At 39.3% G+C, this 23,241-nt stretch overlaps 1 protein-coding gene across 2 annotated transcripts in view; it reads left to right on the top strand.

Moving 5' to 3' along the window:
- The window catches only part of UNC79 (unc-79 homolog, NALCN channel complex subunit), a 108,592-nt gene that overhangs the window by 67,910 nt on the left and 17,441 nt on the right, over positions 1–23,241 (top strand). For both annotated transcript variants that reach the window (XM_054161893.1, XM_054161892.1), the window contains 10 exons: positions 361–463; positions 2,197–2,337; positions 4,990–5,028; positions 5,966–6,078; positions 6,164–6,249; positions 7,982–8,155; positions 9,859–9,927; positions 10,545–10,655; positions 16,651–16,755; positions 22,108–22,185. In XM_054161893.1, the coding sequence (XP_054017868.1) occupies positions 361–463; positions 2,197–2,337; positions 4,990–5,028; positions 5,966–6,078; positions 6,164–6,249; positions 7,982–8,155; positions 9,859–9,927; positions 10,545–10,655; positions 16,651–16,755; positions 22,108–22,185 (1,019 nt within the window). The remainder of the gene's footprint in view (positions 1–360; positions 464–2,196; positions 2,338–4,989; positions 5,029–5,965; positions 6,079–6,163; positions 6,250–7,981; positions 8,156–9,858; positions 9,928–10,544; positions 10,656–16,650; positions 16,756–22,107; positions 22,186–23,241) is intronic.

Below are 23,241 nucleotides of genomic sequence, written 5' to 3'. Positions count from 1 at the left end.
AATCTTTTGGTATCCAGTCTCGTAGTGACTGTAGAATCATCCTTTCTCCCTAAAAAATGATTAGATATAAGTTCTTTCTTCCTGGGATCTTTGTTCTTTACTTTCTCTTTTCCAAGAATTTTTTTGTTTTGTTTTTAATTGATAATTCTTGTTATTGGAAAAATCTGGCAAAAGCAAGGAATGTGCTATGTATCCTTTTGTAGACATACTTTATATCTTATTTCTATGCACAGTAAAGCCATTATGACTCTTCTTTAGAATTCTGCTCTTTGAGCAGTTTGCATTTCTATGTAGTGATTTTCTTTCACTTTTATTTGGTTTTGTTTGTTTTAATTATGATTTTTGTCCAATTGCCTTAAGGTGCCACAAAATCCAGCTTGCTGTCAGCACCCAGTATAGTCAGTATGTTTGTACCTGCACCAGAAGAATTTGCTGATGACCAGCCCGTTATGATGACTGACAAGTAAGTTCTTTTTCTGTTTCTTTCAAAGAACTGTTTGAACTTCAAATGGGTCAAGTAAAATATAGATACACTTTATGGAACTATAAAGTACATTCTATTATTAATCTCTGTGCTCAGTGTTTTAATTTTTTATTTGTTTTTTTTTTTTTTTTTACCCCACTGCCAGCAGAAGGTGCTTTTAGTGCAGTAGGACCTGTTTGAGTTTGCACAGGCGAAATGATGAGTCAGGCTAGTGTTTGTGTGTGGAGGGCACTTTCATTCTATTTTAAATGAAGGGTTCTTGTGATCCCATAAGAAACCACTTTTGTCTTATGGGAAAAAACAAACAAACCTCTTTTAAAAAATTCTTTTGGATTTCTGTTGAAATAGGTAACTGTTGGGGTGTAATCACGTGTACATAGCACTTTTAATGCTGGTATTCACTGATCCTGAAAACTTTTGCAAACCTTAATTGGTTGGCTAAAATGTCTCTAAAGGAAATGTTAAAAAAGCCTATGTCTATGTAGAAATAGAGCAGTCAGTAATGAGCCATGCATTGATTTGTTCAAAAATTGGGAAGAGGAACCATAACTTCTTGCTCAGTCTAGCAGATAGACATGCCAGGATGATTGTTGGAGAAATACAGCCATTATACAGGCTGTGACTGGAAGTGGACTTTATTGTGTGACAAAGTGAAGCATCCCAAGAGTTAGGCTTATCTTTGGCACTTCCTTTGGCCACTTCACCAAAGCTCTAGCACCACCTATTAACGTACAGAGCAACTGAACTTGACTTTCATTACTTTATCAGCGAATTTTCTTTCTGTTCAGTAACAAGGGTAAGAAAATCACTTGTACAAGCCCATTAAGTTAAAATATCACAATCTATTTGAATCATCAACAACTGATTGATCAAATTAAGCAAGCCTTCCTACTAGGCTGAGATAAGCCAGTTTCCCACATGGATGTGCCTTTCTTGCAGCTTGTGGCAGCCTGTCTCTTCTCTCCTAAATCTGACGTCCCTTTAATAATTAGAAATGATGGAGCCCTTTCAGAACTTTGTCAGTTGTCTTTGAGCATTTCAGGAAGTATAAGTGACCCTCTGGCAAATCAGTCCTGGGAGAGGACACTTCTCTGAAATCTAAAGTTCTGTGCCCCTGAGAGGTCCTTTCATTTCTTTTTTATTAGCTATAACTGCTGTGGGAACCAATCAGATCATTGTATCCTAATTGTTACTCATAATTCATGACTGGCAGGAAGGACAATATGAAATCGTTCCACCTCTTTAAAATCATCTATGAGTGTCAGTGTTTGTGTCTATGCTGCTAAACAGAAGAGTGCCAGGAACTTGAGTCCTTGCCTTGGCCCAAATTACACAAACCAGCTGGTGTTCACGTTGCTGTGGGCTGTTCTTCACTGCTGCAAATTTATCTTGGATAATGCAGACTGAAGCAGTCCGGTACAGTGAAGGAACTGGCTTACAATTGCCAATGAAGGACCCAAATCAAGGCCTGCCCTGTGGTCCTCTTTCATTTGTCAGTGAAGAAACAGTGCAGCTAGTGAGAAGCTTTATTAATGTTTGAAAACCACGGACCGTTATTAATTCTGTAAAAGATCATCATTGCATTGTCTAAATAAATTTCAAATAGAGTGTATGAAATAATAGTACTTTAAAAAGACATAACTAGACACTTAGGTATAGTAATGCTTTGTTTAAAATTTGTTAATGTTAGTTTTTAAAACTTTTCTTTGCAGGTGCCATGACTGTGGGGCTATTCTTGAAGAATATGATGAAGAAACACTAGGCCTGGCCATAGTTGTGCTCTCAACCTTCATTCACCTTAGTCCAGATTTGGCGGCTCCTCTGCTGCTGGACATCATGCAGTCTGTAGGAAGGTAAATATAGGACTTCTTGTCCTTGTGATTGAAAGAGTGTTGTGTCTGGAGTTGGGTTTACATAAGCTACTTAATGATGAAGTTATGCATTTTAGAAGTCACAAGTGAATAACATCTAGCTGCGCCTGCTTCTTAGTTACTGACCATTTTACCAGTTTCTTGTGTAACTTTTTCTACTGCCACTTTGATTTTGAGTGGCATCTTTTGATGTCCTCTTACCCCTAAAGGGAGGATCCAGCATGGGAATCTCCCTAGCTTGTCCCACTGTAAGCAGTGATGTAAAGAATGAAGTTTTTCTCCAGTAGTGTTATCTTCCTTGAGTGCCCTCTTTGTAACCTGAACAGCAATCGATGCAGCATACTCTGTGGTGCACTTCTTGATCTTATTTTATTTGAAGAAAAATTTGCTGTTAGTTTTCATTTGTTCTGCCAGTTGCTCCTAGAACTGCTTTTTGCCTACCACCTTCTGTTTTTTGTGCTGGGGTTTTTAGAATTTATGCTTTTTCCTGCTTTCATTTGAGACATGACTTCAGCTGTTTGAAAGAAACCTCCTTTTTTCTTCTGATGATTTCCCTCACCTTCCCTTTCTTTTGCTCTCTTGAAATCTTTTCTTAACCAGTGGAGGTACCTTGTCCCTGTGCTTCCAGTATAATGTTCTTGGACAGCTTCTGTGCTTCTTACAAAGACTGAATTATCCTGGCTACCCTTTTTGGGTGCTTTGACAGAATTTTTCACTTTTATGTGTTTCCTGCTTTAGAGGTTATGTGCAAATGCAGTCAGCTTTTCTGAACCTTGCTGCTCCTGGAGGACTGTTGACTCTTAGGCATGACCTTTCATTAGCATACCTGAAGCTCTTGAGTCTCTGCTAAGGTCTTAAACATTTGATGTTTGTTACTTTTCTCTTTTGACTTTTACCCATGTGTTTGGGGTAACTGAAGTAAACCGTAACTATTTTATTACTTGTCCATGCTGTCTCGACCACTTCTACAACTTCCTGCCTAAGAGGTGGGATGGCTGTTTCAGAATAAACTTCTGAGCAGTACTAGAAATGCAGAAATGATGCAGGGTTTTCCTTTCCCATGTTCTTTTCAGTGACTGAAGTTAAAATTACTTGACTGTGATTTCTGCAAGGGCACAGCTCTTCAGAACCCTGCTTCCCCTCTACCTCCCATTTCAATTTAAACACAGCAGCTATTCAAGTCCTCTATTAATTGCAAGGCTAGAGTTCCCTGCTGTCAATGCTAATGCCTCTGATGGAGGCAAAGTTTCTAACCTAGACAAATTCTGTCTGATTCTTGTAAATACATCAGTACTAGAGCAACAGAGAATAAATAATTTGGAAGGTAAATTAACAGGGGATGAAGGCCAAGGGGGCTACCTTTTTCTGTGAGGAAGCAATACGGTCTGTTTGGAGTGAGACAGCTGATTGTTTTAAGGCAGCAGATGGCATGCAGCATGGGGTATTCCTGGTAAATGTCCTGTGTTGTTGTTACAGGCTGTCATCTCTGACAACTACAATTTTCAGTCCCCTGCACCATCCAGCCTGAGATTACAGCACCGTTAAGTGTGTTGTATTCCCAACTTGTCATGCACCATTAGTGAAAGGGACCATCCATTTTGTTTTACACTGCTGCATTCAACTGAGCTGCCTCAGGGTCCTTTTTGGATTTTGCAGTGCTGGCTAGAGAAGAAGCTGTTTTCCAAGCAGAGACTGACAGAGGATTGAGAAACAGCTAAAACCAGCCTAAAATTGTCGTGAATCGAAGTAAATATTGAAAGCTGGATCATCACCAGATGTAAATTAGTGTAGGTCTGTGAGCTTTCCATGTAGACATATCAGCTTGTACCAGCTGAAATACTGATGCATGGCAGAAGTAAAAATTGCTTGGTATTTTGGATGTAAGAAATGCTTCCAGTGTGCATCTTTAGGATGTGTATTTAGTAGCTTTTGGTATCAGAGGTGTGTTGCTTTGATAACATAAGTCCTGATTCTATTTGTTTACATATTCTGGATATTAAAGGGTATGATTTTACTTTAAGATTGTTTTCAGTGTTTTCACTACTGAATGGCCAAATTTGAATTTCATGTCTACATTTAGTTACTAAAATAAATGACCTGATTTTTGAGTACCCAGTATTTCTCGTCTGACTTTGTGAGAGCTTACAGGTACTTAGTGTTTCTGAAATTAGGCCAGTTCTTTAGGTGCCAAATTCTGGAACTAAAACCCTCACTTCAGACTGCCAAGTGGAGAAATTTGGTTTAGTCTATCTTGCTGTGTTAATCAGAAGCAATTCAGCCAGTAGGCAAATTTTTTTCCCTCCAAATCCTTCTAGCATAGTAATTATCCATCATGTGCATGTAAGGCAGTAGCTTTACTGGGTCATCTTCATGCTCATAGAGGAAGGCAAGTAGACTTGTCTTTAGAGCTCTTAAGTATTTGTGAAATTGCAAGGCTGAATAGAGTTTATAAGTTGTGCAAACATTGTTTGACTGAATTTATGTGGTCTTCAGAAGACCTCTCTGGTGACATTATACACATTCTCTTAATTCATGTTTATTATTTTAAAAAAATTATACTTTATTGGCTTACTTAAAAATGAAACCTGGGAAAAGCATATGAGCTTCACTTTTTTTCCCCCATTTTTCTTGCAGGTTGGCATCAAGTACGAGTTTTTCTAATCAAGCAGAAAGGTATGGTGGCAAAGGATACATTAGCCAAAATGAAACAATCTAGAGCAATACCTTTCTTGGCCTGGAAACCAACTACATTTAATTTGTTAAACATTTATTTAAGGTTTGTGAGTTAGAGGAAAAACTTGTCCTCTTCCACTTCAAATATGTGTTCTGAATATGGATTCATATACATCTAACTTGAAAAAACTCACTCTAAGACATAATTGAAAGATTCCTACTGGTTACCACAATTTATCTTTTTCTAGCTTGTTCTGTGTTCAGTAATTCTCTTCATAAACTGCCTTCATACATTCAATCAAGTGAATCGTCCTTGGCCATGGAGAACCCTTGGCAGTGATATCTCATTATGTAAATCAGGTGTTGAATGGGATAAATTCATTTTGAGAGGATGTAAAACATGTTAAGATGTGTGGTTTGTGAGTAAATAGGTAATACTTTAGCTTTTAAAATCAAACCATTAATTATATGAGTAGATTAGGAAGTACTTCATCTCTTGAAGGAAACTGCAAAAAGCAAATTAGTATTATAATTGTGAGTGTTTACTTGTTTGTGTTTTATGGTAAAGCCAAGAACCACATTCTGTATCACTGATACACACAAGGTGAGAACAGGATTAAATTTCAAACTTGGATGACTCACAAATAAAAGTATGTGGAGAATCAGGAAAAATGCAACTATTTATTGAGATTTAAATACTTTCAGTATGTGCACTTAGTTTTTTCAGCTCTGCATAGTCAAGCTGAGGTGCTAAAATCAACATGTCAAACTGTTTTTGGAATTCGGATAGTTTTGCTTTTGACTGGCACACTCACAACTGAACATTTCCATAATTAAAAAGAACAGGATCTTTATTTTCTCCATGTAGTTAGCTTTAAGACATGTTTCACTTGCTGTGCAATTTCATTCCTCTTTGTTTTCCTTCCTTTCATTTCAGCATGATGATCCCTGGAAATGCTGCAGGTGTGGCCAAGCAGTTCCTCCGTTGTGTGTTCCATCAGCTGGCTCCCAATGGCATCTTCCCCCAGCTGTTCCAGAGCAATATTAAAGGTAATATGCAGTACCTGAAAGCATTTCTGACCCTCTCAGCTCCCTTTGTAGGACTCCAGTGCAAAAAATGTCATTCAAATTTCAGATGGAAGTTTTTTACGGACCTTGGCCACATCTCTTATGGACTTCAGTGAACTGAGTTCCATTGCTGCTCTGAGCCAGCTCTTAGAGGTATGTTGGAAACTTGCTGTGTTAGTGGTGCTAGTTTTGTTAGCGTTATCAAGCATATTGGTTCATTTCTCCTCATTCATAAAGACTTAGAACTTTGCATCACCAAAAGCTGTGAATTTTTGTTTTGTCTACCTGGAAGCAGAATTAGGCTCTCCTCACCGTTTTGCTTTGGGATTTGGCTCTCACTGTAGGTTTGTGGATTTCTTTTTGTTTGGTGATTGGTTTGTTTTGGGGAATTTTTTGAGTGTTTTTGGTTTGGTTTGTTTTGGCTTGGTTTTGTAGGTGTGTGATTTTTTGTTGTTGCGGGTTTTGGTGTTCTTTTGTTTGTATATTGTTTGCTTGCTTGTTTGTTTTTTTTTTCTTGTACCAGCTCCCAGAGCTATGTTACAAATCAGAAGTGTGGGCCATCCCCTACCCCAACACTGTTTCTGGTTTTCATAAGTATTTCTGCTCATCCATCTCAGTTCTTCCTCTCCTCTGTATCTGATGGCAGTTATTATTTATTGCTTGCCTTGCACTAACTGCCTTCTCTGTCCTTGGCTTGCTTGTGCTATAAATTTTCTCCTCCTGCTAGCCCAGTTACTTGCATGTATCCTGCTCTTCTAAGAACATGGTGGTTGCTTCATGCAAAGATTTTGACATCACTGCAAAATTGCTTATATCTTTCCAGGCCTGACCCTAGTACACAAGCCTGAAAATTAGACCTGGTCTGTGTCGTGTTTATAACTGTCCAAAGCAAAGCATATGCAATCCACTGACGAATATTTTATGAGGTCTGCTTTTTTTACTGTCATGCCAGTCTAAGAGCACCCTGCTTATAACGTTTTGGCTCAAAATCTTTTAGTCAGTAGTTTAAGAAGTTAAATATTTATATGGCTGGAAAGCTGTCTGGTGGAAAAGGACCTTGGGGTGTTGATCAACAGCCAGCACTGCGCCTAGATGTTCAAGAAGGTCAACAGCACCCTGGCATGTAGAAGAAACAGTGCGGCCAGCAGGAGTTTGGAAGTGATTTTCCGCCAGAACTTGTCACTGGTGGGGCTGCACCTTAAATACTGTGTTCAGTTTTGGCCCCCCCTCTACAAGAAGGACATTGAGGTGCTGGACTGTGTCCAAAGAAGGGCAATGAAGCTGGTTGAAGGGTCTAGAGAGCAAATCTAGTGAGGATCAGATGAGGTAACTCTGGTTGTTTAGTCTGGACAAAAGGAGACTGAGGGGAGACTATCACTCAACAACTACTGGAAAAGAGGTTGTAGCAAGATCAGGATTGGTCTCTTACCCCAAATAACAGGTGATAGGAGGACAAGAGGAAATGGTCTCAGGTTGTGCCAGGAGAGGTTCAGTTTGGATATTAAGAAAAAAATTCTTCACTAAAAGGGTTGTCAAGCATTGGAAGAGGCTGCCTAGAAAGTGGTGGACTCTCTGTCCCTGGAGAGATTTCAGAGATGTGCAGATGTGGTGCTTACAGACATGGTTTAATAGTGGACTTGTCAGGTTAATGGTTGGACTTGGTGGTCTTAATGATTCTACCTAAATGGTTCTATGATTCTATGAATTGACCTAGACTTAACTGTCACATACACAGTTCAGATTCCCTCCAGATTCTGTCATTAGCATTATAGAAGAGGTAAGTAGCATTTGGTGTGAACAAGTTAACCTCAGTGTTTCCAGATACTGTTCGAGAGAGTGTTTGTATAGGCCTGTGTTAGTTTACAGTTCTTGTTTTGTTTCCCAGGGCTTAAACAACAAAAAGAATTTACCAGCAGGGGGTGCAATGCTCCGCTGTTTGGAAAACATTGCTACCTTCATGGAAGCCTTGCCGATGGATTCACCCAGCAACCTCTGGACCACAATTAGCAATCAGTTTCAGACCTTCCTCACCAAGCTCCCTTGTGTTTTGCCACTTAAGGTATGATGTATGGACATCTGAAATGAGCTATACTGTCACTGGTCAGGATGTACCAAAATAGGGGAAAAGCGGTGGGTGGGAAATCAGAGTGGGTTGTTGCAAATATTTTCTAATGATTCAATTAATGTTTCCAGAGGCCTGGATTTATTATATATCTGATCCATCTCTTTAGTTATATTTTTTGTGGGTAACAGCTCTGACTAGAGTACTCTTCAGCTTTTTGTTTTGTTTGTTGGTTTGGTTTGGTTTGGTTTTTCCTTCCCCCCCCTTGTTTACACTTTCCATGACCTGTCTTGTCAGATTAGAATACTGCATTTGAGAGAATCAACATTTTGGCAATAAAAATCCATCTGATTTTAACAGTTAAAACAAACTAAAGCTCTCAAGAAGAGCATCACTGCCTAATTAATTTGCTGAAAGTACACAATAGGCAGGCAGAAAGAACTGAGACTAGTGGGAATTGAGCCTGGATTGTTTGGCTGACCAGATTGTTCAGGCTGTAATCGGAGTAGTGTTTCAGAAACTGAATCTGGACATTTTAGGCTCTAATCATTGAGTGTTCAGAGGAATCTTATCTCCTGTTGTGTATATTTCCAGATGTTTTTTCAGTAAACATAATAAAAACTTTTCTGTCTTTCCAGTAAGCACTGGATTCTGATGCCCTTATTTTGCCCTGTGGTGATATCTTCTACACAGAGCAGTGGTGCTCAGTATGAGCTGAGGGATCTGAAATCTAATTTTGTGACTTAAAAGATTGTCATTTAAACTGGTGTCACCACCAAGTCACATGAATGATATTAAACTCCTTGGCACAATAGTTGAGTCTCGGAACCTTTTCTACATTTTGGTAAACTGAGGCACTATCCTGCAGCACTTAACTAAGCCAAATAGTCAATTACCCTTCTTTTTTAATACTAGCCACCCCCAATACATTACATCTCATCTAACTGAAATAAATAAAAAGCAATTAATTGTTTCTTAATAGTTCCAACTGCATTTCTGCCATTCACAGGTGTTTAGATGGAGTGTTAACTCTGATTTCCCTTATATTCATTTGAGGTATCATTATCATTTTACAAGTAAAACAGTTTCTTGCCCCTGAACTTTCTATCTCCTGTTCTGTCCTCTGAGGTCATAAATGGCTCTGCTGTCCTCTGTTTGCAGCAGGGATGGGGCAATACAATGGGTAGACCCTGAGAAGTCCCATTCTCTGCTGCAACCTGTGTGATTTACTCAGAAGAAAAATCAATTACACCATAAGAAACAATTTTAGAGGGGCAACTGCAATAGCATTCTGATACTACGCAATGTGAGCAGCCCTGTCTGAGTGTGGGGAACCACAGAATATAACCCCCATAGAAACATAGATGGTTCATAGGTGTATAACTTCTGACCTGCTAACCCACTCTTCCTCAACCCCAGTCAGATTTTATTACAGTGGAAATCTATTTCTAGGAAAGTTTAGTCCTAAAGGGATGAAAGTTAACTTTTCTAAACTAGCCTTTTTATGAAAGTGTGATTGTTCGGGAATAAGCCATCTTAGGCAACGCAAGTGAAGATCAGTCATCAGGGATCATATTCAGATGTCTGTAACTCACTGCTGGCTGCTACCACTAAACCAAGAAGTGCACAGAAAGTTACTGACTTTGATTTTTCTTTTTTCTTTTTTTCCTTTTCTTTCCTGCCTTCGAATATTTTCACAGTGTTCTTTAGATTCTACCTTAAGAATCATGATATGCTTGTTGAAGATACCTACCACTAGTGCCACCAGGGTAAGTTCCAAGGAGGCAAAACTCTGTTGCCTCAGATTTAGCCAGCCTGCACTATTCTATGAATGTTTTCTTTTCTACTAGCCAGGAAAGTATTATATAATTGTGCAGTCTGCTACTTTGTGGAAAATTATAAGAGCTTTGGAATCTAGGTTATAGTAAAGTGTGGGTGGGATTACATTCCTCTGTGTGTATCAATGTGTATTTTCTTAAAGATTTCTGTTGTGGGCTGGGTGCTCCCCTCTCTTCTTTTTTTAAAATTTTTTCTTTATTTTTAAAAGAAAATACTAATAAGCTTCCTTAGAAGTTCTGCAGTACAATTCCATCGAGGTCAGTGAGGTTTCCTGCAGAAACACTAGAGAATCTCTTATATCACATAAGCCATGTGTCAGTGATGAAGCTAGTTTCTATTTTCTGGGGGATTTTTGCTTATATTTTCTCATACCAACATGAAGGCAAATGCTGGCTGAGAGAGCCATTTGACCAAAATGGTGTAAATCCCAGCAAGATAAGCCTCTGAGCTAAAAATGGTGCTGTTCCACTCAGGCATTTCAGAGTTGGAATGCTTTTTGTTTTGCTAAGCAGCCAGTTATTGATTTCTCTAAATCATGTCATTGCAGAGTCTTCTGGAGCCTTTTTCAAAGTTACTCAGCTTTGTAATTCAGAATGCTGTTTTCACACTGGCCTACCTGGTGGAACTGTGTGGTTTGTGCTACCGAGCCTTCACTAAGGTAACAATGAAACTGTATTTTCCTTTAGGGACAACTGCAAATGAAATTAACAAAGGAAGACTGTCAGAAACATTGCTCAGAAAAGTATTTTTCTCTTGTGGAGATGATGAGTGGTATTCATGCATGACTTAAAATGTCTGTAATGGTCATACCTTTCCTAATGCACAAGTTTAGCCACATAACTTGTGCAGTAAAAACTTTAATATTCCTGGTAGTGCCTTTTAAGAGCACAACTGTGAGGCAAGGCAACAAATAGTGAAGTGGAAGACTCCAAGCTAGGAGCTTCCCAGCTTAGGTCCCGTTTCATTCTCTATTAGCTATATCACTTTGTCATGCATGGCTGTAAGCTGTGTGGAAAAGAGAACACTATATGTGCACCTTTTAAGAAGTTTTTAAGATTCCTGGATGAATGTTCTGGTATATAAATGACAATCAGATATTATTCAGTTTTTGTAGCTGTTGGTGAGAAGTTGAATAACAAAATCCACAAAACCAATCAAACCTTTTGCCGAGATCCTATATGCTCTGTTACGTAGATTGTTAAGGTAGTGTGAGCAAGAATGTTGCTCCAGCCAGTAAGTGCACAAGTTTCCATCCTCTATACATCCATCAAAACAGTAATTAATCCTCAGGAAACATTCTCTCATAAGTAGATACATCATTTTCTGTATTGATGAGGTACAACTAGAACACATGTTGCTTCAGTCTTGATAAGACTTAAATATCACTACACGAACAGTGAAGAAGAAAGGAGAGAAGCACTGATGCTCTCACAGAACAACTGCACCACATGCAACAGTTTGAAGTATTAAATAGAAACTAACAATGTGTTTACTTAAAGCAAGCAAATGATACCTGTTTTGTCTCATTTGAAAGAGAAAAGTTTATGAAAGTTAAAAATAACAAGAGTACAAAACAGACTGTCCAGCTTTTGGAAGGCAAAGTAAGAAAAATGTTACCATAAAGTCCAATAATGTTGGTGTGGTTTTTTGTTTGTTTGTTTTGTTTTGTTTAAATTGAAACAAGTGAACAAACAAACAAAAAGCTCTCTTTAAAACAGAAGCAAAGACACTCCCCTTGCATTTGTACTCTGGTAAGACTATTTTATGTTTTGCCAGCTAAAGCCAATGGTGAAATACTGGAAATGTTTTCCTGCCCTCATGCTCCATAGTTTTTGGTTATTTCACAACATGTTAGTAAACCCATGGTATTAAAAAAGCCACATTTCTTGGATGCCTCCTGGTCCAACATCCTATTAATGTGCTGAGTACTTAATTGCACACAGGAAGCTTGGATTATAGTGCTTGGTAAAATCTCCTTGTTCATTTAGTTTGATGCATCCTCATCACCCAGAAATGGAACCATTAGTGAATGGTCTCCTGCAGTTTATGGCCACAAAATACTTAAATGAGTGGAACTCCACACTGTATTATCTTTGTTATAGAAAAAAGAAATCAGTTGTGAGATCTGTACTTCTTTACAGTGGAAATCACTGTACCCAAATAGAATGTTGTTTATGATGAGATACCATGTAGAAGTAAATGCCAGAAGGAATATAGATTGTAGACATTGAAACTATTCAGATTTAATTACTTGTTTTACAACTTTATATGTACTAGCTGGAACAAAACACCAACTTTCAGCTAAACTGTGGAGGATCCTTGTCTTTTCAAAGGCCAAGACACTCTGATATGCACTTTGTAGAGGTCTGTGCTGTACAACCACTCCAAATATTTTTTTATCTCTAACATCTTCCTAATACCCTGTGGCCAGAATGTCTCAATTCCTCTTGTCTTGGAGCCTGAAGACTCATGTCAATCTGATATTTCCTTGTCTGAATTTCTGTTCCAGGTCAACAATTTGATTTTTTTTCAGTGCCTTTGGAACTCTCAAGTATCTCTTGTGGAGTGTAATCTGCTTATCTTTAGTTTTCCTTTCAAGTACCATAAGGTCCTAAATGGACACTTTTTGGCTTTCTTATCTCTTAGAGCTGTAGAAACTTGAACCTAAACTTAGTATTTTGCTATCATTCTCTGATTAAGTAAATGTAGAATGACACTGAATTGGATGTGACGTGATTTTGCTATTATATTTCTTCTTTAAAGAAAAGTGAAGTGGCTGATCTTCAGTATATGTAATTACTGTAGTAGCAACAGAGAGAATGAATTTTGCATTATACCACTCCATTAAAGAACCAAATTTGTTATCTTTATTACTAAGTTGGAGCCCTGAGATACCACTAGAAACAAATAGGTTCACATTCTACACACAGACCTCTGGTAAGCCAAAGTCTGAAGGCTGCAAAGCATTTTTAATAGGGATACATAGACATTTGAGAGGGTTAGTTTGGCTAAACAGAGGTTAAAGGGGTTGTATTCTTGACTCTTTGGTACCAGGTTTACATGTCAGTCTCCTGGGCATTATTCTTATGCAACCAATACCCATTTACAACTCTGTGTCAGAATAAAATTCTTTATAAGTATGTGTACTCAATGTATATACTTATCACCAGCAGAATGATAGGAATAAGACTTTCATAGGAGGGGTACTGTAGGCTATTGACTTAAGTGTCATCACTCCTGATTTACAGTGCAGGAAGTAAGAGGTCAGATGTCAAAAAACATTTTGCTAGATTTTGCTTCATTTCTATGCTCTCTGTGCCTAATGCTTGACAAACATTATGAGTTCAGACTATGAGATAGGAGACTTCTTTGAGAGCAAAGGGAAACTAAGATTCATGAGGCCTGTGCTTCCCTTCCACTGTTCTAACAAAACAATTTAATATATCCCAATTATATCTTGTGTAGTATAGGTGTTAGTCTGTAAAATAGCTGAATGCATTTGAAAGAATTTCACTCCCCTCTTTCCTAGTACGTGCAGGCTACTGTACTGGGTTTCTGACTGGAAATTCTGTCTAGTATTTTGAGGGATGTGATTGTTAACTATTGATGAGCATGGCACTGCATTGTGCAAGTGCCTCCAGACTATGAAGGCATATGACAGTGGTGAATTCTGGCAAGTAATGAGGGTCTATTTGCACCTTGAATCTTGTGCACCTTTCTGGTTCTGCAGTCCCAATCAGAATATAGAAGAATCAGAGAAAGTTTAGATAATAGTAGCAAGACTGATCAGAAAGTGGGATGAATTCTGCGTACAGAGAAACTGTTAGGGCTATTCAATCAGAAAAAGTGATGGGAATGTGAGAGAGGTCTGTAAGGTCACAAATGACTCAGATGAAGATGGTTAATTTCATGCCTTCCCAGCAGGAGAACAAAAACATACTAAGTTTGTAGGAATCAATGTCAAACCAAGTAAAGAGAATTGGTTTTTCAATAGTGTACGACACCTTGCCAAGTACTGTGGGTGCTAAAAGTTGACATGGGTGCAAGAGGTCTGTGGACAATCCATATGTGGAAGAGAAATCCACTGGGAGTTATGAATTATACAGAAACCACCCTGATCTCAGAAGTTCCCTGAGCTGAAAATAGCTGATGGCTAGAGGAGTAGTAGAGGAAATTATACATGCTTGCCTTGTTTTTATTCTTCCTTTTGCGTCTGCTTATGTCCTTATTGGAGGTAAGTTACTGAGGACACTCATTCTGGTCTGACCTCTCCTGGATATTCTTATATTGTACTATTCTTATCAGAGCACCATTCATGCATGTGGGATGTATGACTTTTGAGTACTTGTCCCCTCAAGTAATGGTTTCATAATAGAGCTGAACTGATTCAATGTTTTCTGCTCCCATAAGGGAATGATTTTTTAAAAGTTGTTTCTATTTTTGTTTTGGATTGTTAGCTTCCTGTGAGTTTAGCTGCCAAGACTGCAGAGATGTAGTCAAACAAGGACCACTGCAGTTTGGGGCTCATTCTATCATCAAAATCTGCCTGCGCACTCCATGTAACTGAACATCAGCCTAGGAGCTTGAAATAAGGTTTCTTGATTCACAGACTGGTATCACAATGTTGTCACGACCCAGTATCTTGAGCCAGCCCTGGGCAGCAGGGAAGGTTGTGCTAAGATTCAAAAATTCCCTTGGAATAAATTAAAGCAAACTGGCACCAAGTGGCTTGATGAGATAGGTCTATTAGAGCCAATGTAAACTCGTGGTAATGGACTGGAGCAGGAGGAAAATGGGAAGAAAGAGGAGAGGAAACAATAAAGAGAGAGAAAAAAAGAGAGAGAGAGTTAAGATGAAGAAAAGAAAGATCCAGTGATGTCTTACAGGCATAGTCCAAGTTCTTCAGTGGTGGATGTACATGCCAGCAGGGTCTTCTGTGGTACCTGCAACACTTGGACTCCTAGAAGTTGTGGTCCTTTTATACCCTTTTGGTGGGCGTGTGGAGAGGGGGAAGAGGGCAGGGTGTGTGTGGTCTCTCCAAATCACAGAGGTGTGCATGAGTGAGGTGTGCACTCCAGTGCAATGTCTCCATTGGCCTTTTGGTGGCGCTATTACAGTGGTTTTTAAAGGGGGGGTTCCTGCCTCTGCAGAAATTAGCTCTTTCCATTGTTAAACCATCTGCAGACCTAGCAGCTCTCCTACTGAGCTATTAAGTGCTATCAAAGCCATCACCAGGTCTATTCAGACCAGGTATGTCATACGTTGTTTTGAGACAGTAGGAGTCATTGGGCTCTCACAAACGTTTGCCCATGAAAGACATACCATTCTGTTGTTTTGGCACTTTCTGTCAAATCAGGGGCTGATATTTAAAGTGTGTTTTCATTAAAAGGTACGTGGGTGCCGTGGGAGGCATGCTGTTGCTACAAATTTTGTTTGGCAGTATGCTATGCAGATACAATGTGGTGACATCAACTCTCTGGGGAGAAGTGCTGATGACTGGGTTTTTGGTCTGCTGTAGCTGAAGCTTCTCTTGCTTCCAGCTGTTCATCTGCTCCAAGTCTTTCCTTTTTAGCTGCATTTGCTACTGTGTGCAGCTGGAGGTGGCCCTCAAACTGATTGTCACTAACCAGACCTCACAGGACTTCTCAGAAGTAGAGGCAAACAGTATTATCCCGTTTTACAGGTGTCCAGAGGAACTGAGGCCCTGATGGAGTAAAACGTCCTGCAGGCTTAGCTTAGGTTAGCAGGCAAGCGTGTGAGATTTACAAGTTGGAGGGTCCTAGGGTTTAAATCTTAAGCACACTTTGGATATGTTCTCTTTATTAGACAACATTATTTCACATCTAGTGGTCATTTGAAAGTGAGCTCAGTGTAAGTCTTCCTGCTGATAAAACTTCTTGAGTTGCTGTGGTCAGTAGCAGGCTATGAATTTGTTCCACGTTTTTATCTTATCATTTAAAGTCAGAGAATGTCTTAAGTAAGATGTATAACAGGCTTATCTTATCTCTTGTACCTCCTCCCTATCTCAGCTCTACAAACCTATTTTTAGGCTTCTGTGTTCTAATCTCCACTCCCTATGTCTCAAAATGTTTCTGTTGTGGCAGCTGGAGCCAGGGTGGTTTTAACTGTGTAAGTGGAAAAGTACTGCTAGTCTAACAAATGCAAATAGAAGTCCAAGCTGCCATAGTGCAGGCACCCTTATTTTAATGGCAATGTATGATAAAATGTAGACCATTTCTGGGAGATACAGTGAGAGAATAATGCTAAATACTATTGCCAGTTTCACTCTCCTGTGTCAATCATTACTCCTTTCCCTTTTAGTTTATTTGGGACTACTTGGAGAAAGCTACATTACAAGCCTGGGCTTTATAACATCTTTTATAAAATCTATCTGTATTTCATGTGTGAAATATTAAATATTGGATACAGTGCCTGATACAATGTGAAAGGATAATCAGCCTCATTGATGTCTGTCAAGTCTGTTGGATTACAGAAATGATGAATGGTGTTTGCTTTTTTGTGTAAGAAAGAAACAAGTACACTTTGGTAAATTTTTATTCTCAAAAAAAAAATTACTAAAACTATCTTTATGGTTTAGTACTGTATGTCAGTGAAGCTCAGGACACTGATAATGCTGTGTTTTTCTGTTGTAGGAAAGGGACAAATTCTACTTGACACGCAGTGTCATACTGGAGTTACTGCAGGCGCTCAAGTTAAAGTCACCCTTACCAGACATGAATCTGCTGCTGTTGGTGCAGGTATAAGAGATACTCGTGTGATTCTGATACTGGTTTTGTCTCAACTCAAATTTTGGGGTGGGAAAAGCAAGTCCAACATGGTTGCAGAAAGTGCCAGCAGGCACCATAGCTGCATCCATTTAGACTCCCACACTAAAATTAAAGAAAATAAACTGGGGATCCACATTTTGCAGGATCATAACGAACCATACAGATCACTGCTGATGTATTGAAGATGATGGAATATATCTCACACTGCAAGTGGCCCATAAGTATCAACGAGCATGGTGCTACCTGATCTTCCTATTGTCCCATGAACAGTGAGCAGTTTGTGTGGGAAGAGGTGCTAATTCATCATGGGCCAGAGCTCAGTTTCTGCCTGTCTAGGCAGGCAGTAAGGTGTCCCCAGTCTCTGAAGGTTGTTCTCTTTTAGCATGGAATCCTCCAACAAAGAATACATAGACAATATGTCTGTTACTTTCATTCTGTGGATTGCTGAGGTAGCAGTTAAGCTAGATTTTCTTAATAGGAAAATCTGTAGAAGTGAGATACAAACTTGTGAAAAATCTTTCTGCCTCCAAAATGCACCTATGGCACTCTTTGGCACCACTGGCCCATCCCATTGTAATAAAAATGTATATTTTTTATTTTACAATTACTATTTCCTGGCAGTGGCATCTTCAAACACCACCACAACTTACAAAATCTGTTGACAGGTTCAGTTATTTGGTTGTGGGTTTTACACTGCACATATAAAGACAGTTACGTGATTTAAGCACAGATCTAACATTTACAATACAGCAATTCAAATTGGAAATACAAGTGCTGTGATCTGTTGTTTTCCCACAAATGGGATTCTGTGGCAGATTGGCTGGGTACTCACAACTTGCTCCTCTGTCCAGTATCTTCCTAGATGGTGTGGCTATGATTTGAGCAGTCCTTGGCTCGGAGAGGGCTAAGAGTCTTTCTCTTCTTGTGCCCAGTCATGGTCTGGAGCTTGCCCTTGGCTCAGACAGGACTAAGGGGCCTCTCTCTTGTGTGCTCCATCACTGGGCTGCAGCCTCTTCTGAGATTCGATTCCATTGGAGATTTCTTCCTTCTGCCTTGGTCCAGGTGCAATGCCTGGGTGAAGTTGTTGGTTCTGCTGCTACTCAGGCAGCATTTGGCTCTTGTCTCTTTGTGGTAAGCAGGCCCTCAGCTGCTACTCCAGCATTATTAGGCTCTTGTTGCTGTTTGGGTGAGGACAATGCAAGTTGCCTGACTTCTTGGCTGGTTTAAATATTGTCCCAAGACAATTAATGTCCTTACATAGAATCAATAAGGTTGGAAAAGACCTCAAGGATAATCAAGTCCAACCTGTCACGCAACACCTCATCACTACTAAACCATGGCTTCAAGTGCCATGTCCAATCCCTTTTTGAACACCTCCAGGGATGGTGACTCCACCACCTCCCTGGGCAGCCCATTCCAATGTGGTAACACAGAACCCTGATAACTGGACCTATAGGATGGGGCATATCCAAACTTGGCCAGGGGCACGCACAGTTCACAGCTGTGTCACAAAGTTAATCACATGTGGTACATGTTTACCTGGACCCCAGGAAGAGTCCAGGTTTGCACATTCACAGGTGCTTACAGTGTTAAATCACATGTGCTATACATTTATCTTGGCCATCTGCACCCCAGGGACTGTCCAGGTTAGCACATTAGCAGGTGCTTAGCCCATTGTCTGGGCTATGGCATGGCTGGGGGTTTGATCCTTCAGGACACCTGTATAAACATTTTATTGAAATCCATCAATTTTAAGCTCAGGTAGTGGACTCTTATTGATTGCAATGAGCTAACCATTATATGCATTCAGTAACTCTCAATGATAAGGAACAATTGTAACAGCACTCCTTAAGGTTCAAGCAAGATGTTAAAATTATGCAGCTCATTCATAGATCACTCTTTCCCCTCCCATTATGGGCTCAAAGCTTCATATAGCTTACTATGGGTTCATTTTCCTTTTACTATTGGTACATTACTCATTGTAAATATGTAGTTGCTAGTTGACAGAGAAGTAAGACTGACAAGTAAAATTATATAGCAGTTAGGATTACTCTGAAAACAATTATTATGCCATCAGTGTTAGGGAAAGGAGATGGAACGGGGAAGAATAGCACTTGGGATTTTCTCTTTCAAATGGTAAAGGGTTGTTTTTAAAAATCTAATTTAAAAGGGAGAAAATTGCCTTCTTTATTATTTTCCTTTTTAAGCCCAGACTTCTTTTGTCCTCCCAGGCAATACCATCAAATGACATAACAAGCACCAACCTCTTTCTGTCTTATGGACAAACTTCAGTGATGCAGCTTGGTACCATGCATGTCAGTGTCTGTGTTGAGCTGACTTTTCCTGGGTTATGAAATAAAGCAGTTTTTCTGCATTGCTCCACTGTATAGCTCAGTCCTATGACTACCCCAGAAGGTGGCAATCCCACAGTCTAGTCAGCTCTGAATTTCTCATTTGAGAATGCAAACATGCCATGTCAGCTTTGGCAGTGGGATTTAACTGGTAAACATTTGTGCTTCACATTGAGTCAATCACCTGATAGACACAGTAAGCAAAACTCTCTCTTACATTATCTTATGAAGATAAAATGGTAATTGCCTGAGTTTTTCTCCTAGCACTGTTCCTCTGTGCTGTATTCACGTTGGGATGTATTGGTATTCATACCTTACACAACAGGACTGAATGTGGATATAAATGTCTTTTATGATGCCTTGCTTTCAGCGGCTGATGAAGTGATTCATATTTCCTGCTATCCAAAGCAGCCAACTTCTGTTTTTATGCAGTCAGTGGTAAAGAATAGGGGTTGTATTCAGACCATCTGCCATAGATGCCTACTGGAGGCTTGATGACTACTTCTCCCATTGACTGTGCAAATTGGCAGTCCTCAGAAGTATGTGGTCTGAATCATTCAACAGCTTCTTGAATCCATAAATCTATAGCAGCACCAAATGGAAATGTTTTTTATTTCCAAGTCATGTCCCCATGGACATATTATCCTGTGTACAAGATTCTATACAGACACTGCACATAGGATACAGAGATTCAGTGAAAATGTTCAAGATAACAAAGGAGCTAGGAGCACTTTAATGACAGATCAGTTTTGGGCTGACTAATAAATTCCTAGGAATATGTACATTTGACATCCACATTCATCCAGATTGCATCTGGTGCCATCAGTGTCACTGACACCAGTGCTAAGATAACTATCCCAGGCTAGAATTGTTGCATGGGTGTCCTGGAGGATAAAGGATACAAAAAGTCTGTCTACCTCCTTTATTTGTCCTAGGAAATGAAAGACATCATGTACCTGCTGCTTCCATAGGTTTCCATAGGAACTGCTTCTTCACCTAGTGTTTTGTTTCCCTCCCAGTATTTCTCTCCTTCACATTTCACCAGCAGGCATCATCACTTCCATAGACTTCAAATTACATTAATGTCTCATTAGGATTTACTTATTCAGCCAGGCTCTAAGGTTCAGTATATGTGATCTATTTTGTTTTGGGGACTCCTATTTTGGGTAAGACCCTCAGGTAATGTAAATCGGTGTATATCTGGTGGTTCTGCTTAATATTTCTATGAAGATTTGACCTACTGATTACTGAATAGAAGGATTTAAAGTTACATATGTTTATAAGATTATTGACCTCCTAGTCAAAGTTTTAAAAATATAATATAGATAGATTATGGCATATAGGTAATTCACTCCATTGAGCACACATTCCCATTTAGACATTATTCTACAGCTGTATCTGGGCAGACAATGCTGGTAAGAGACATGGTGACTGCCCATTTCTCATCTTTTTGCAGCATGGGCGTATTTTTCTTTCCTTCTTTCTTTCTTTGCTTCTTTAATGGCTGGCATTAAATCTCTTGGCAGTGATATCTTAATGTATTACAGTATTCATAGAGGATGACAACATAAATATCAGTGAATTGGACTGGAACTGTAAGAAATTCTTCATGTTGAGTTTGGTTTCCCTGCCCTCTTGGCTGCACTGAGTTTTAGGAAGGATCCTTGGAACTGGCAGTCTGATGAGAAAGATAAGCCTAAAAGGGCCTAATTATTCACTAGAAAAAGAATGGAGTCTGTCAACTGTTTTTCACATATAAATTAATATTTGTTATTTAACACAAATTCCTCTGTGCAAAAGGTGTAGAAAGCTTATAGGAAGCCAGTAGAGACTGATTTTGCTGCTGCTTCTTATCATTCTTAAAAGAAAATAAATGAAATAAATTATGTTTGTCTTTGGCAAGATTTTTTGTTGACTTATGTGGTGAGTGCTGTAGCAGTACACTGAACTTGATGTAGGATGCTATATATATATATACTGCTCCCCCTCTACTCAGCCCTAGTTAGACCACATCTGGAATATTGTGTACAGTTCTGGGGTCCCCAGTTCAAGAAGGACTGGAGAGAGTTCAGTGGAGGGCTACACGAATGATTAATGGACTGGAGCATCTTTCTTGTGAGGAAAGACTGAGACACCTGGTTTTTAGTCTGGAGAACAGAAAGCTGAGAGAGGACATTATCAATGTCTACAAATATCTGAATGGTGGTTGTCAGGGAAATGGAACTAGTCTATTTTCAGTGATAGCAAGGATAGGACAAGGGGCAATGGACATAAACACAATCACAGGAAATTTGGTCTCAACATAAGAAACTGTGAAGGTGATGGAGCACTGGAACAGGCTGCACAGAGAGGTTGTAGAGTCTCCTTCTCTCGAGATCTTCAAAAACCCACCTGGACACATTTCTGTGTGACCTGCCCTGAGTGGTCCTGGTTTGCTGGGGGACTGGAATTGCCGATGCCTGGAGGTCCCTTCCAACCCTTGGCTTTCTGTGATGCTATGATCTACAAACTTGTTCATATAATTTCATTCTTGTAGAGCTTCAGTGAAAGTAGTGTAATACCACAATGAAAAGCATGGCATGCTGCCTTATCATCCTCTATCATGATTTACTCCATAATGAAAGAAGAGCATTTGATACATGCAAGGAATAGCAAAGATACATATTTTTGCTTATTAAGGAATGCCTGATTCATTATCTAGCATTCTGCAAATGGCTCCTGCGTAGCATATATGTGTTAGGCACATGAAAGCCTCATTTTGTTTTTTCTTTCTTTTGATAAAATTATCTTATTTTTAATGGTGAGATAACGATGTTGTTTGTAAAGAAAGAGAGGTCTGAAGGCAAATTGCCATGAAGAAAAGCAAGAAGAGCTCTGAACTGATTTTAATGAAATCATGAATAACTTCTTTGTATCTTTGGGGTTTCTTCAAAAATAATTAAAAAATAATTTGTCATTCGTTTCTTTGTAGTTTGTTTGTGCAGATGCTGGAACAAAACTGGCTGAGTCAACAATCTTGCATAAACAGATGATTGCCTCTATGCCTGGAGTAAGTACTAAATCAAACTCCATCACTTAGGTTTTGTTTAGATTTTTTAAAAAAATCTGTCTTATTCAGCTCATTTTGCTTCGTTGTAATGTTCTTTCCTTTTTCATTTCTCTTTTTGTTGGCAAGGTGTATTGCAGTCAGAGGTTGAGGTGCTTCTTTCTTTTTATTAATGTTGGAAAAGTTCTTCATTTTATGCTGTTTCCCATACTATCACTGATAATCTTTAGTCATGCAACTGGCTGGAGCCTGCACTCAGTAAGACTGTGTGGGGAACCAGCCTGCTGAACATCTCAAAAAATGGTAGCCGGGAGGAAAGCTGCAAGCTGTTGCCTCTGTCCTCACAAAAGATTATCTGGTTAAAGAAAGGATTTAATGTATAAGGCATTCCTCTATGTCCTGTTGATGACTGCAGCTGCATTACCAGTGCTCATGATTGCCTAGGTGATGAATATGCACCTGGTGAATGTGTGAGGAAGTTGCACAACTGGAGGTCTTGACTTGTTCCAAGACATGTCCCGAAAGAGATGAGTGAGGGTTAGGCCAGTCTGCTTCACGAGCTGAGGAAAATGTGTTGACCTATGTGTATCTCTTGTCAGCTTTAGAGATCACCTAGTAGGATCTTACCCATACATGTTCTGAAGTGTGTGATTTTTTTTTTTAATGCAAATCTTGAAAAATGCCTTTTGTCCCAAAAGAATATTTTAATTTATACTTGCTTTAAATAGATAGACTAGCAAGGCATGATAGGAAAGTGATCATTTCAGAAGAAATCATAGAGAATCAGGCTGCATGCAGCTTGAATGAAAAGGAATAGATGACTGGGGAGCAGTCTTTGGTAACTGAGTGTTATTTTCAGAGGCCTGAGTGTAGTCTGGTTTATAACTCTACTATTCAATATTTTAGACCTGGATGGAGGATATGCTGACAGTGCTGACAGTGACCTTGTTTTACTGTTTGTTTTCCTGTGAATGGAACTGACAGGCATGGCATTTGAAAAGCCAGAAGGTGGCATAGTTCAGCACCGTGTAGATTGCTATTAACATACAAAAATGAGAA

This window comes from Dryobates pubescens, chromosome 5 (assembly GCF_014839835.1).
Source record: "Dryobates pubescens isolate bDryPub1 chromosome 5, bDryPub1.pri, whole genome shotgun sequence".
NCBI classification, from domain to species: Eukaryota; Metazoa; Chordata; class Aves; order Piciformes; family Picidae; genus Dryobates; species Dryobates pubescens.
This window is presented reverse-complemented; position numbering and strand designations above follow the sequence as displayed.